The 15,105-nt window shown below is 46.8% G+C and overlaps 1 protein-coding gene across 2 annotated transcripts in view; it reads left to right on the forward strand.

The window, feature by feature from the left end:
• The first annotated feature begins 9,479 nt into the window (after window positions 1–9,479).
• Window positions 9,480–15,105, forward strand: part of LOC144501309 (uncharacterized) — a 28,264-nt gene continuing 22,638 nt past the window's right edge. For both annotated transcript variants that reach the window (XM_078224911.1, XM_078224910.1), the window contains exons 1-2: window positions 9,480–9,856; window positions 13,194–13,429. In XM_078224911.1, coding sequence (XP_078081037.1) covers window positions 9,547–9,856; window positions 13,194–13,429 — 546 coding nt within the window. In that variant the 5' untranslated portion in view covers window positions 9,480–9,546. The remainder of the gene's footprint in view (window positions 9,857–13,193; window positions 13,430–15,105) is intronic.

Genomic DNA, 15,105 nt, shown 5'->3' on the forward strand with positions numbered 1-15,105 from the left:
TTAACATTTCTCGTGTTAACATTTCTCTTGCTAACACTATGACTTGGGTGGAACCTTTTGTTAGGTTAAAGGCAAGTTGTCGATGTGGTGATCTGGAATGCATTACTTGAAAAGTTCACGCACTCAGATTCCAAAGGAATTTTTAAAAGGCAACGGGACAGGCATTTGAAGATAACTAACTTGCAGCGTTATGGAAGAAAGCGGAGCTGCAAGAGTAACAGCTCTTTTGAAGATCCGGAGCAGGTACAATGGACCTCCTTTTGTGCTGTAGGATTCTTTGAATCTTCCCTGGATGAGAGAAAGAGAAAACAGCTACTGAATGACCTTATTTGGAAAAGGCACATGTGCCAAGGGACAATTAGAGCAAAATAGTCCAATGGGACTGTTGAGGTTCCCGGACGAATCGTGACCACTTACCTGAAGGTACCACGGGTTTGCTACTTGTGTGTGCCTCAACATGGGAGGAAAAATCAGAGGAGAAAATTAGGAAGCAACACACAAGCATGGTGACACAAATGGTTAGCACAGCTGCCTCACAGAGGCAGGGACCCGGGTTCGATTCCCAGCTTGGGTCTATTCGGAGTCTGCATGTTCTCCCCACGTCTGCGTAGGTTTCCTCCGGGTGCACCGGTTTCCTCCCACAGTCCAAAAGACGTGCTGGTTAGGTGCATTGGCTATGCTAAATTCTCCCTCAGTGTACCTGAACAGGCGCCGGAGTGTGGTGACTCGGGCATTTTCACAGTAACTTCATTGCAGTGTTAATGTAAGCCTACTTTTGACACTAATAAATTAAAACTAAACTTTTTCAGATAAGACAACCAAAATTGTACACCATACTGGGATGTACATGTATGTGGTACCAAAGGAAAATGACCCGTGTGTTTTGCAGAAATACTGAATTTGCTGATACTAAAGTTTTCAGCTTTAATTGAGTTTAACATTCAATTGAAGGAATTTAGGTGGATTGAATTGGATTTAATTCTAAAATTGGATAATATTTTTAAATTTAATGAGAAAATTGGAGCTTTTTCAAACTATTGAGGGAATTAAAAGGAGTATGAAATAAGCAGGGTTGGGGAAAAATACATTATGTGGAGATGCCGGCGTTGGACTGGGGTAAACACAGTAAGAAGTTTAACAACACCAGGTTAAAGTCCAACAGGTTTATTTGGTAGCAAAAGCCACACAAGCTTTCGAGGCTCTGAGCCCCTTCTTCAGGTGAGTGGGAATTCTGTTCACAAACAGAACTTATAAAGACACAGACTCAATTTACATGAATAATGGTTGGAATGCGAATACTTACAACTAATCCAGTCTTTAAGAAACAAAACAATGGGAGTGGAGAGAGCATCAAGACAGGCTAAAAAGATGTGTATTGTCTCCAGACAAGACAGCCAGTGAAACTCTGCAGGTCCACGCAACTGTGGGAGTTACAAATAGTGTGACATAAACTCAATATCCCGGTTGAGGCCGTCCTTGTGTGTGCGGAACTTGGCTATCAGTTTCTGCTCAGCGACTCTGCGCTGTCGTGTGTCGCGAAGGCCGCCTTGGAGAACGCTTACCCGAATATCAGAGGCCGAATGCCCGTGACCGCTGAAGTGCTCCCCAACAGGAAGAGAACAGTCTTGCCTGGTGATTGTCGAGCGCTCGACAATCACCAGGCAAGACTGTTCTCTTCCTGTTGGGGAGCACTTCAGCGGTCACGGGCATTCGGCCTCTGATATTCGGGTAAGCGTTCTCCAAGGCGGCCTTCGCGACACATGACAGCGCAGAGTCGCTGAGCAGAAACTGATAGCCAAGTTCCGCACACACAAGGACGGCCTCAACCGGGATATTGGGTTTATGTCACACTATTTGTAACTCCCACAGTTGCGTGGACCTGCAGAGTTTCACTGGCTGTCTTGTCTGGAGACAATACACATCTTTTTAGCCTGTCTTGATGCTCTCTCCACTCCCATTGTTTTGTTTCTTAAAGACTGGATTAGTTGTAAGTATTCGCATTCCAACCATTATTCATGTAAATTGAGTCTGTGTCTTTATAAGTTCTGTTTGTGAACAGAATTCCCACTCACCTGAAGAAGGGGCTCAGAGCCTCGAAAGCTTGTGTGGCTTTTGCTACCAAATAAACCTGTTGGACTTTAACCTGGTGTTGTTAAACTTCTTACTGTGAAAAATACATTGATATTGTTAATGCTGCCAAGAGTCACCTGAACCATCTGAGCATGCCTGCCTACTGATACTGCGCAGGCGCACAGAGCTGCTTTCTGATTGGAAGGGGAAGGACAACGGTGTCATCCATCCGGGTATTAAGCTGGATTTCCTCTGTTGCTCCTCTTCCCCACACACCGGAACCAAAGTGGAGGGAACGATGGTCTGTCCGGCACCCTTTTCTGAAGGGACGCCGTTGCTCGTGGCAACGGTCGCCGCCCAGAAGGTTATCGGCCGGGCACCAGTAAGGAAGCCTCGGCTCCATTTTTCCGTAAGAAGTTTAACACCTGTGGCTTTTGCTACCAAATCAACTTGTTGGACTTTAACCTGGTGTTGTTAAACTTCTTACTGTTTTTACCCCAGTCCAACGCCGGCATCTCCACATCCGTTTTTCCGGCCAGCGACGGCACATCATCCCCTAACAGCCGGCCGGCTCCCCGGCATCAATGTCAGCAGCGGGCTACTGGTGGAGAGGTGAATGGGGGCGCGGGGGAAATGATGGGATTGTCGATCTGTCTCCCCCCCCCCCCCCCCCCCCGCAAGAGGAATTTCCACCTCTATAACCAGACTGCCCCCTTCCTCAGAGATTTACAGCACAGAATGAGGAGGCCCTTTGGCCCATCGTGTCTGCACCTAACTATTGTAACCCCATTTTCCAGCACTTAATCCAGCACTTTGAAAGCTATGGCATTTCGAATGCTCATCTAAATAAAAATGTTGTGAGGATTCTGGCGTCTGCCACCCTTTAAGGCAGTGAGTTCCAGATTCCCACCACTGGCTGAAAAAGCTTTTCCTCCAAATACCCTCAAAATCTTTTGCCGCTCCCCATAAATCTATGCTGCCTGGTTTTTGACCCCCCCCCCCCCCCACTTCTAAAGGGAAACATTTCTTCCTATCTATGTCCCTCATAATTTTGTACACCAGTTTTCCCCTCAGCTTTCACTGCTTTTTAAAAAAAAAACCCCAGCCTCTCTTCATAACTGCTTCAGTCTCTTCATAAAGCTCCAGCCCAGGCAACACCCTGGTGAATCTCCTCTGCACCCTTTCTAGCGTAATCACACTATCCCTATAGTGTGACAACCAGAATTGCACATGAAACTCTAGCTCTGGCCTAACCAGTGTTTCATACAGCTCCCGTCAACATCCTCAGAGTTACCATTGACCAGAAACTCAGCTGGACTAGACACATAAATACAGTGGTTGCAAGAGCAGGTCAAAGGCTAGGAATACTACAGCGAGTAACTCACCTCCTGACTCCCCAAAGCTTGTCCACCATTTACAAGGCAAAAGTCAGAAGTGTCATGGAATACTCTCCACTGGATGAGTGCAGCTCCAATGACACACAAGATGCTTGACACCATCAGTACAAAGCAGCCCACCTAATTGGCACCACATTCACAAACATTCACTCCCTCCACCACTGATGCTCCGTAGGAGCATAGATGCACTGCAGAAATTCACCAAAGGTTCTTAGATAGTACCTTCCAAACCCACGACCACTTCTATCTAAAAGGCAAGGGAACAGATAAATGGGAACACCACTAGTTGCAAGTTTCCCTCCAAGCCACTCACCATCCTGGCTTGAAAATATATCACCATTACTTCGCAGTGGCTGCATCAGAAGCCTGGAATTCCCTCACTAACTGCATTGTGGGTCAACCCACAGTACTTGGACTGCAGCTTTTCAAGAAGGCAGCTCACCACCACCACCTCAAGGGCAATGAGGGATGGGTAATAAATGCTGGAAGTCAGTGATACCTATGTTCCACGGTTGAATAATAAAAATAACCATAACCTCCCTGCTTTTATATTTACACCTTGGCTAATAAAGGCAAATGTCCCATATGCCTTCTTAACCACTTTACCTACCTGTCCTGCTGCCTTTCAGGGATCTTTCAACATGCACTCCAAGGTCCCTCTGGTCCTCTATGCTTCCTAGCATCCTACTGTTCCTAACATTATACCATTCATTGTATATTCCTTTGTGTTGTTAGCCCTCACACTTTTCTGGGTTAAATTCCATTTGCCACTGTTCTGCCCATCTGACCAGCCTGTCTACATTATCCTGTAATCTAAGACTATCCTACTCACTATTTATTGTGTCATGTGGGAACTTACCGATCGTATATCCCATGTTCACATCTAGATCATTAATGTATCTACAACTCATCTGCTGCTAAAATCCTCAACCATGCCTTGGTCACCTCCAGACTATTCTAATGCTCGCCTGGCTGCTCTCCCACATTCCACCCTCTATCAATTTGAGGTTGCCCAAATCACTGCTGCCCATCTCTTAACTTGCAGCAAGTTATATTTCCATTATCCACGATTCTCATTGTCCTATGTGGCTCCCAGTCAAGCAGCTGAGATTTAAATATCCTTGTTTTCAAATCCATCTGTGGCTCCTGTCTTTGTAATCTCCTCCAGCCCTCATCACCCTCCGGTAACTCTGGCCTCATGTACATGCCTATTGATAATTGCTTCACAATTGGTGGCCATGCCTTCATTTGCCTCTGCCGAGCTTTCAGGAATTCCCTTCCTAGACCTCTCTAATTCTCAACCTCACTTTCCTCCTTTAAGACATTTGTTAATGTCTACCTCTTTGAAGCTTTTGACTATCTGACCTAATCTCTTATATGGCTCAGTTTTATACTTTGTTTTATAATGCTCCTGTGAAGCATTTGGGATATATCATTACGTAAGGATGAAAATTAATTTAGAATCATAAAATCCCTACAGTGCAGAAGAAGGCCATTCGGCCCATTGAGCCTGCGCTGACAACAATCCCACCCGGGCCCTAACCCCGTAAACCCACTTATTTATCCTGCTCATTGCCCTGACACTAAGAGGTATTTGAGCATGGCCAATCCAACTAACCCGCACATCTTTGGACTGTGGGAGGAAACCGGAGCACCTGGAGGAAACCCATACAGACACGGGGAGAATGTGCAAACTCCACACTCCGAGGCGGGAATCGAACCCGGGTCCTTGGTGCTGTGAGGTAGCAGTGCTAACCATTGTGTCACCATGCCACCCTATGATTGGCTTATGAGGAAGATCTCCAGTGGAAATAGTGCACAACTGCCAGAGGAATTAAACAGCAATGTAAAACCAATAACCTCTGCAATGGCTGCATGCTTTATCGATGGGGATGCATACGGAACCCGCCTATCTCCACTGGCTGCCAGGAACAAGTACTTCCAGAACCGACTTACTGAAGAAAAAGCCACTTCCAGTCAGGAAGAAGCAGTGGAGCTGACAGTAAAGTTAAAGTTTATTTATTTGTCACAAGTAAGGCTTACATTAACACTGCAATGAAGTTACTGTGAAATTCCCCGAGTCGCCGCCTGTTCGGGTCAATGCACCTAACCAGCACGTCTTTCAGAATGTGGAAGGAAACCAGAGCACCCGGCGGAAACCCACGCAGATACGGGGAGAATGTGCAAACTCCACACAGACAGTGACCCAAACCAGGAATTGAACCTGGGTCCCTGGCGCTGTGAAACAGCAGTACTAACCACTGTGCTACCGTGTCGCCCTGGTGAACAGGTGAACACAGCAGGGAAAATCAAATGCTAAAATCACTATAACTAAAACTACTTCTCAGCATTTTAATCTGTTTGTCTTTTCCATTCCTTTCTCCACTTTTACAATAAGAGCTTCTTATTCTTATTTGTTTTCTTTCTCCTGAAGAGAATTATTAGTGTATTTTTAACTCCCATTTTCAGGAAGTAGTGTGATTTTGCTATCCTTTAGTGTATTATACCCATTAACTTTTCTGATGTCCAAATTAGCACAGTGTCCAGTTACAGTAATAAAAATACTTTATAAAAAAACAAAATTGTTGTGTTGCCTAAAAATTGGTAAATTACTTCCAAAATGGGAGGGATGTTGTAAACAATTATGTGCTGTTCCGTTTGATATTTAAGAGACACCTGTGACTAGATGCAGCAATATATTGAGATCATACAATTGGTGCCCCATGCAGTAGTCAAGTGCAGATTTTATTTTCCTGTCCTACATATGCTGCAAGACCTTTCAGAAAAGCCAAGAGAGAATATGAGACCAAATTCCCCAGGTCTTGTGCGACTCATCTACTTTTACAGAGGCGTGCATGCTTCCTATGTAACTCCTAAATGAGATGACTATTTCTTTTATCCCTCTCGTATCATTGCCATTCCACCTCTTGCCTACTGAATGAGATCCCTTGCCATTTTCTCCTTCTGTGGCTGATTGCTAGGTAGCAGGAGTGCCACTGGTATCTTACTGAAGTCCTTGTCTTTCAGCTGTGTGCAGCAGTTTGTGTGTTCAAGGGCTTCTCAACTATGGGCAGACAGCACAAGAAATCCTAGTTCTGCCCTTAACTGATGAATGTATGGATGTATGTTCCAACAAGAGGCCATAGAAAAATCATCAGGAGTATGAGTCATGGCTGTTTCTGAAGACATAAAGACATTTAAGAGCTCAAGAGTGCTGTATTTTTCAGGCTGGAGAAAGGACCTTTGCTTTTCTTGATATAAATGATCTAGGCCAAGGTGTGCAGGGTACAGTTTCAACGTTTGTAGATGGCACAAAATTTGGAAGCCTTGTAAACTGTGAGGAGGACAGTGCAGACCTTCAAAGGGGCATAGGTAAGTTGATGGAGTGGGCAGATAGGTGGCAGATTAAGTTCAGTGTGGAAAATGCATTTTGGTAGGACGTTAGACCTCAGCTGCGGTATTGTGTACCGTTCTGGGCACCAGAATGGTCATGATGTGGAGATGCTGGCGTTGGACTGGGGTAAACAGGGCATATAAAGACACAGACTCAATTTACATGAATAATGGTTGGAATGCGAATACTTACAGCTAAGTACTTACACTTACACTGGCTGTCTTGTCTGGAGACAATACACATCTCTTTAGCCTGTCTTGATGCTCTCTCCACTCACGTTGTTTGTATCTTAAAGACTTGATTAGCTGTAAGTATTCGCATTCCAACCATTATTCATGTAAATTGAGTCTGTGTCTTTATATGCCGTTTGTGAACAGAATTCCCACTCACCTGAAGAAGGGGCTTGGAGCTCCGAAAGCCTGTGTGGCTTTTGCTACCAAATAAATCTGTTGGACTTTAACCTGGTGTTGTTAAACTTCTTACTGTGTTCACCAGAATGGTCCCACGGATGAGGAACTTCAGTTATGAATTTAAATTGGGAATGTTCTCCTTGGAGAGAGGAAGGTTAAGAGGAGATTTGATAAAGATGTTCAAAATCTTGAGAGGGCTGAATAGAGTAGATAGGGAGAAACTGTTCCTGCTCGTAAAAGTATCGAGAACCAGAGCGCACAGATTTCAAGTGATTTGCAAAAGAAGCAAATGCGATATGAGAAAAAAATTTCTCTCACAGCGAGTTGTTCAGGTCTGGAATGTGCTGCCTGGAAGTGTGGTGGAGGGAGGTTCAGAGGGCATTAGATAATTATTTGAATAGAAACAATGTGCAGGAGTACAGGGAAAAGGCACTAAGTCGTAATGCTCATTTGGAGAGCAGGTTCAGAAATGATGGGCTAAATGGTTTCCTTCTGTGCCATAACAATTCTATAATTCTGTGATAGTGTAGATAGCTATCTGTATCATGTCAAGATATTCAAAATTCTACAGTTAGAACTTTAAGAGAACTAAACTGAGAAAAGTGTTGGGGGCACATCTGTGGCAAACCAGTCAAAGAGTCATCGTACGTGATGCAACAAGCTTTTCTCCTCTGTTCACTCTTTCACTCAACTTCAAGTGAATGCCTAAGAGAGAGAGAGAGGCAAGGTCTTTAGGGAGATTGTATCTGGATAACTCTCTTCACTTATGGAAGGATACACTGGAATTGGAATCAGTTCAGGGAAGGTTCAGAGCTGATACTTGTTGAGTTTGAGATCTGGTATGTAGGGAATTAAAGATAGTGTTGACGTAATCCCAGATGGCCATAGGCTGCTCTCCCCTTTGAGGGAAAGAACTGATTGGTGGTGATTTAACCTGATTATTAGCAGACCTCAGGCAAGGGGCAATGTGAGTCTTCATGAAAAATCTCAGCTGGTACAGGAATTGAACCTGCGTTGTTGGCATCGCTCTGCATCACTACACAGCAGTCCAGCCAACTGAGCTAACCGACTCCCAATAGGGAATTGCAGGTATGACAGCCCACCTGGTTAACAGTAGTGCCATTGATTCACTACCATCCGATATTTAATCTATTCTTCAATATTTTAAACTTTGACATTTGGCAGAAGTTAGGCAGTGCAAAATCATGAACTGTGGGAAGGCACATTTGTGGGTTCACCATCTTGGATCTGTTTTTGGTGGGGGGAACAGGTTTAAAGTTGCTTTGGGAATTAGTGTGACATTTCTTTAGGAGCAGATGGGTTTAAGATGCCTAGTTTTTTAAAAATCTTAAGACATCCAAGTGTTTACCATAACCCAGGATAAAAGTAAACTACTTTTCATTTTTTTTGGGGGGGGGGGGGGGCATATTTAAAGTTGCTTTGAGAATTGGTGTGATTTTTTTTGGGGGGTGAGGAGATGGAGCAGGTGTTTACCATTACTGTAAACTTTACTGTTTTTTTGGTGGGGGAGCAGGTTTAAAGTTGCTTTGGGAGTTAATATGATTTTGTTTTTGGGAAGAGGTAGAGAGGGCACCTTAAAAGTTGCCCAAGTGTTAACCATAAATGTAAACTTTACTGTTTTTTTTGGAGGGGTGGAAGCAGGTTTACAGTTGCTTTGGGAGTTAGTGTGACATTACTTTGGGAGGAGATGGGTTTAAGGTGCCTAGTTTTTTTAAATCTTAAGATATTCAAGTGTTTACCATAAACCCAGGATGAAAGAAACTACTTTGGTTTTTTTTGGGGGGGGGCATATTTAAAGTTGCTTTGGGAGTTGGTGTGATTGTTTTTGAGTAGAGAGGGCAACTTGAAAAGTTGTCCAAGTGTTTACCTATAACACTGAACTTTACTGTTTTTATTTGGTGGGGGTTTAAAGTTGCTTTGGGAGTTAGTGTGACTTTTTTTTGGGAGGAGATGGGTTCAAGGTGCCTCGTTTGTTTTGGTCTAAGAACATCCAAGTGTTTCCCATGACCCGAAATAGAGGTAAAGTTCATTGTGATCTTTATGGGGGCGAGCTGGGGGGTCAGCATTGTAACAAGCTGCATGTTGCAAAGGGGAGGTTGTCCTAAAAAGAGGGCAAAGGGGAGGTTGTAGTTCACAGATCCGGGCACCCATGGACCCCAGGCACCCGCTGACCCCGGAACGGGATGCAGTGCAGTGGGCGGGGGGTGCGGACGGCGGCTGCTAGCTTCTGTGTGGCCGCGCCGGGGCGGTGAGGATGACCAGCGCCGACAACTACCGGGCCATCGTGCGCTACCTGACCCACAGGAAGCAGCCGTACGCACCGGGCACGGCCGAGCACACCAAGCGGGCCATCCGCAAGGCGGCCGCCTGTTACGTGTACCGGGACGGCCTGCTGCTCTACCAGCGGCGGCGGCGGGACAGCGGGCGCCTGGACGAGCTGGAGGTGGTGGTGGAGGAGCCCCGGCGCCGGGACATCTTCCGGCGCTGCCACATCAGCCCGAGCGGCCGCCACTACTCCCGGGAGATCACCGGCATCAATGTCAGCAGCGGCTACTGGTGGAGAGGTGAGTGGGATGGGACTGGGGGGGGGGGGGGGTCTATCTGGAACACCATCAACCCAAGAGGACAGGGGCTTGGGAACACCAAACACCCAAGAGGACAGGGGCTTGGGAACACCAAATACCCAATGAGAGCAGGGGCTTGGGAACACCAAACACCCAAGAGGACAGGGGCTTGGGAACACCAAACACCCAATGAGAGCAGGGGCTTGGGAACACCAAACACCCAAGAGGACAAGGGCTTGGGAACACTATCCACCCAGAAGGAAAGGGACTTGGGAACACAAACACCCAGGAGGACAGGGACTTGGGAACACCAAACACCCAAGGAGGACAGGGGCTTGGGAACACCAAACACCCAAGGAGGACAAGGGCTTGGGAACACCAAACACCCAAGAGGACAAGGGCTTGGGAACACCATCAACCCAGGAGGACAAGGGCTTGGGAACACCAAACACCCAAGAGGACAAGGGCTTGGGAACACCATCAACCCAGGAGGACAAGGGCTTGGGAACACCACCACCCAGGAGGACAAAGGCTTGGGAACACCACCACCCAAGAGGACAAGGGCTTGGGAACACCAAACACCCAAGAGGACAAGGGCTTGGGAACACCATCAACCCAGGAGGACAAGGGCTTGGGAACACTACCACCCAGGAGGACAAAGGCTTGGGAACACCACCACCCAAGAGGAAAAGGGCTTGGGAACACCAAACACCCAAGAGGACAAGGGCTTGGGAACACCATCAACCCAGGAGGACGAGGGCTTGGGAACACCACCACCCAGGAGGACAAGGGCTTGGGAACACGATCCACCCAAGAGGACAAGGGCTTGGGAACACCATCAACCCAGGAGGACGAGGGCTTGGGAACACCACCACCCAGGAGGACAAGGGCTTGGGAACACGATCCACCCAAGAGGACAAGGGCTTGGGAACACCACCACCAACAAGCTCCCCTCATCCCCAGTCTACCTCCATCATCACTGGGTCAAAATCTCTCCATCCACATCCACCTCCCACTAATGATCCCTCCCCCTCTTCAAATAGAGGATTAATGAACACACACAAATAGAACATAGAACATTACAGCGCAGTACAGGCCCATCGGCCCTCGATGTTGCGCCAACCAGTGAAACCAATCTAAAGCCCATCTAACCTACACTATTCCAATATCATCCATATCTTTATCCAATGACCATTTAAATGCCCTTAATGTTTGCGAGTCCACTACTGCTGCAGGCAGGGCATTCCACGCCTTTACTACTCTGAGTGAAGAACCTACCTCTGACATCTGTCCTATATCTATCACCCCTCAATTTAAAGCTATGTCCCCTCGCGCTAGCTATCACCATCCGAGGAAAAAGGCTCTCACTATCCACCCTATCTAATCCTCTGATCATCTTGTATGGCAGCATTCAATACAGGTCTGAGGTAGCACAGTGGTTTGCGCTGCTGCCTCACAGTGCCAGGGACCCAGCTTCAATTCCAGCCTTGGGTGACTGTCCATGTAGAGTTTGCACGTTGTCCCTGTGTCTGCATGGGTTTCCTCTGGGTGCTCCAATTTCCTCCCACAGTCCAAAAATGTGCAGGTTAGGTTGATTGGTCATGTTAAACTGCCCTTTATTGTCCAAAGATGTATAAGTTAGGGGAAATTATTGGGGTAAATACATGGGGTTATGGGGATAGGGTCTGAGTGAAATGCTATTTTGGAGAGTCGGTGTCAACTCGATGGGACAAATGGTCTCCTTCTGCACTGTAGGGATTGTGTGGTAGGGAATGTAACAAGTGCAGATATACAGAAGCTGAGAGCAATTCCAAAATTTACGATCTTTGCGATCGCAATCAGGCGATTTGTGATTTGCAGCCCACAGACTGCCCAACAATTTGTTTCCAAAGCTGCTGTTTGATTGATGCTAACTGATCCACTCCCAATCTGATTCTGAATTGCTGTTTTCACTTGTTGAAAAATACTGATTGACCTTATTTGAAGTAGCAGATCAAAATTTTGGAGACACATGTCTCTTTGTAAAATACAAAGTTAAATCTGTAAATGTCAGGTCGGTCAGCATCTGTGAAATTGCAGGTTTTAGTTTTAATCATCATCGTTGATCGGGACAAAGATATTGTGTTCCTCCAGTAGTGAGGCGAAGTTCTTTGTCATAAGAACTAGGAGCAGGAGTAGGCCGTCTGGCCCCTCGAGGCTACTCTGTCATTCAATAAGATCTTTTTGTGGACTCAGCCCCACTTACCTGCCCGCTCACTGTAACCCTTAATTCCTTTACTGTTCAAAAATCTATCTATCCTTCCCTTAAAAACATTCAATGAGGTAGCCTCAACTGCTTCACTGGGTAGGGAATTCCACAGATTCACAACCCTTTGTGTGAAGAAGTTCCTCCTCAACTCAGTCCTAAGTCCCCTTATTTTGAGGCCATGCCCCCTAATTCTGGTTTCACCCGCCAGTGGAAACAACTTCCCTGCTTCAATCTTATCTATTCCCGTCATAATCTTATATGTTTCTGTAAGATCTCCCCTCATTCTTCTGAATTCCAGTGAGTATAGCCCCAGTCTACTCAGTCTCTCCTCATAAGCCAACCCTCTCAACTCCAGAATCAACCTAGTGAATCTGCTATGTACCCCTCCATTGCCAGTATATCCTTTCTCAAGTAAGGAGACCAAAACTGTAATGTTGTGTTGAAATATCTCATCTGCTAAATCATTTTCGAATCCCCTCAATGCAGTATTAATTGTTGTTTGATAGGAAATATATAATTTTTAACTTGAATGCGCCCCCCCCACCCCAAAATGTATGCTTGCTTGAAAATCCATCAAAGGTTCAGGTTTAAACTGCAGCACCTAATTTACTTTGTCGACTTGTGGAGGATTCACGCTTCAAATTTAGCATTGGTGTAAAGCTGTTTTATGCTTTGCATTAATGTTAAAAAGTTGTGGCGTGATATTGGACTGTGAATCCTGAACCAACTGCAAAATGAGACCTCCTTCCTCCGGGGAATCATGACCTGCTTCTTCCGATATCAGGGATAGCTTCAGATGCCAGATTCAGACTCTAGTTACACTCTGGCTGCAACAGCACACCAAGCCATAGTTACAGTGTAAATGCATTCGAAGATAATACAGCTACATTGAAATGGTTTTGCTTCTGTTGGTGTTTAAAGAAACGATTGCATTTGCTACCTCTACCTAGTCCCACTAATATCTCGTCTGCATTCTAGAACAGGTTGGGTCAATGGGTGGGTTGTTAATTGAATGGCTAATCATGTGATAGTTTTTCCTTTTGTTTAAGTTGTAAATATTCTTGGGATAAAATTCTGTTCTTTTAACAGGAATTTTGAGCCAAATCTCTCAGTTTGTCAAACAGTGCGAAGTGTGCAGGTCGGGTGCTGACAAAATCCGCCATCTGTCAGTAGAGCTGCCCACAGATTCAGAAATAGGCCATGAGACTGTCAAAACGGAAGAAGCTTCAGCAGTAAGATCTAACCAGAGTAACCAGGAAGACTGTGTGGGAGCACGACACACTCAGGGAAATGAAAAACACTTGACAAATCAACACTCTAACCGGGTGAGTACAGTTTGGGGCAGGTGGTATAAATCTCTTTTGAGAGGAAGTTTGCTATCTTCTGAGGGCAGCACGGTGGCATAGTGGTTAGCACTGCTGCCTCACAGCGCCAGGGACCAGGTTCAATTCCCGGCTTGGGTCACTGCCTGTGTGGAATCTGCACGTTCTCCCTGTGTCTGCATGGATTTCCTCCGGGTGCTCCGGTTTCCTCCCACAGTCCTAAAAATGTGCTGATTAGGTGCATTGGCCATGCTAAATTCTCCCTCAGCGGACCAAACAGGCACCGGAGTGTGGCAACTGGGTGATTTTCATATTAACTTCATTGCAGTGTTAATGTAAGCCTACTTGTGACTAATAAAGAAATGTTACTTTCATTTTAACTGGAATGTTTCACAATTATAAAATACTGAAAATTGAAATCAGTTTGATCAGCTTTCAAGGTGGACCATTTCAGCACAGTGCCAGAGGCGGATTTGCAGTTCACGGGACTCTGAGACCATCTTCAATTTCCAAGCCCCTCCGATCAGAAGGTTGAAGCCACTCCTCGCTCACACTCTCTCTCTCCCCCTCCCACTCCACGCTCACACTCTCTCTCTCCCCCTCCCACTCCTCGCTCACACTCTCTCTCTCCCCCTCCCACTCGTCGCTCACACTCTCTCTCTCCCCCTCCCACTCCACGCTCACACTCTCTCTCTCCCCCTCCCACTCCTCGCTCACACTCTCTCTCTCCCCCTCCCACTCGTCGCTCACACTCTCTCTCTCCCCCTCCCACTCGTCGCTCACACTCTCTCTCTCCCCCTCCCACTCGTCGCTCACACTCTCTCTCTCCCCCTCCCACTCGTCGCTCACACTCTCTCTCTCCCCCTCCCACTCCACGCTCACACTCTCTCTCTCCCCCTCCCACTCGTCGCTCACACTCTCTCTCTCCCCCTCCCACTCGTCGCTCACACTCTCTCTCTCCCCCTCCCACTCGTCGCTCACACTCTCTCTCTCCCCCTCCCACTCGTTGCTCACACTCTCTCCCCCTCCCACTCGTCGCTCACACTCTCTCTCTCCCCCTCCCACTCGTCGCTCACACTCTCTCTCTCTCCCCCTCCCACTCCTCGCTCACACTCTCTTCCTCCCACTCCTCGCTCACACTCTCTCTCTCCCCCCCCACTCCTCGCTCACACTCTCTCTCTCCCCCTCCCACTCCTCGCTCACACTCTCTCTCTTCCCACACTCTTTCTTCCCCCTATCCATCATGCGCCCTCGTTTCCTCCCCCCACTGGCCGGAACTGATGTAATGGAAAAATTTGAGGCACACGAGTTGTAAGAAAATAGGCTGGTGGGAAGGGAGGTCGGGGGGGGGGGGATGAGGAATGGGGATGAAATAGAGGGGGTTAAATAGCTCTGATCCTAGTTCCTGCCGCCCGGGGCTCAGAGTTACAGGTCTGCACCTCCAGTTTCAACCCTGCCCACATGAGTGTTGCTCGGGCTTGCTTATTCTCATTCAGATTTCCTGGCGCTAGGTGCCAACCGCTGATAAACAGGTCATAACAACAACTCCCATCAGGGACTGCGGGCTGAGTCTCCCCTGATTACATACTGTCACTCCTCACTGCACAGACGCACAGCCCCACAGAACCACATGGGTAATGTAGTTCTGACTGATGATTATGTTAAGGAAAGAGCTGCCC

This window comes from Mustelus asterias, chromosome 12 (assembly GCF_964213995.1).
Source record: "Mustelus asterias chromosome 12, sMusAst1.hap1.1, whole genome shotgun sequence".
NCBI classification, from domain to species: Eukaryota; Metazoa; Chordata; class Chondrichthyes; order Carcharhiniformes; family Triakidae; genus Mustelus; species Mustelus asterias.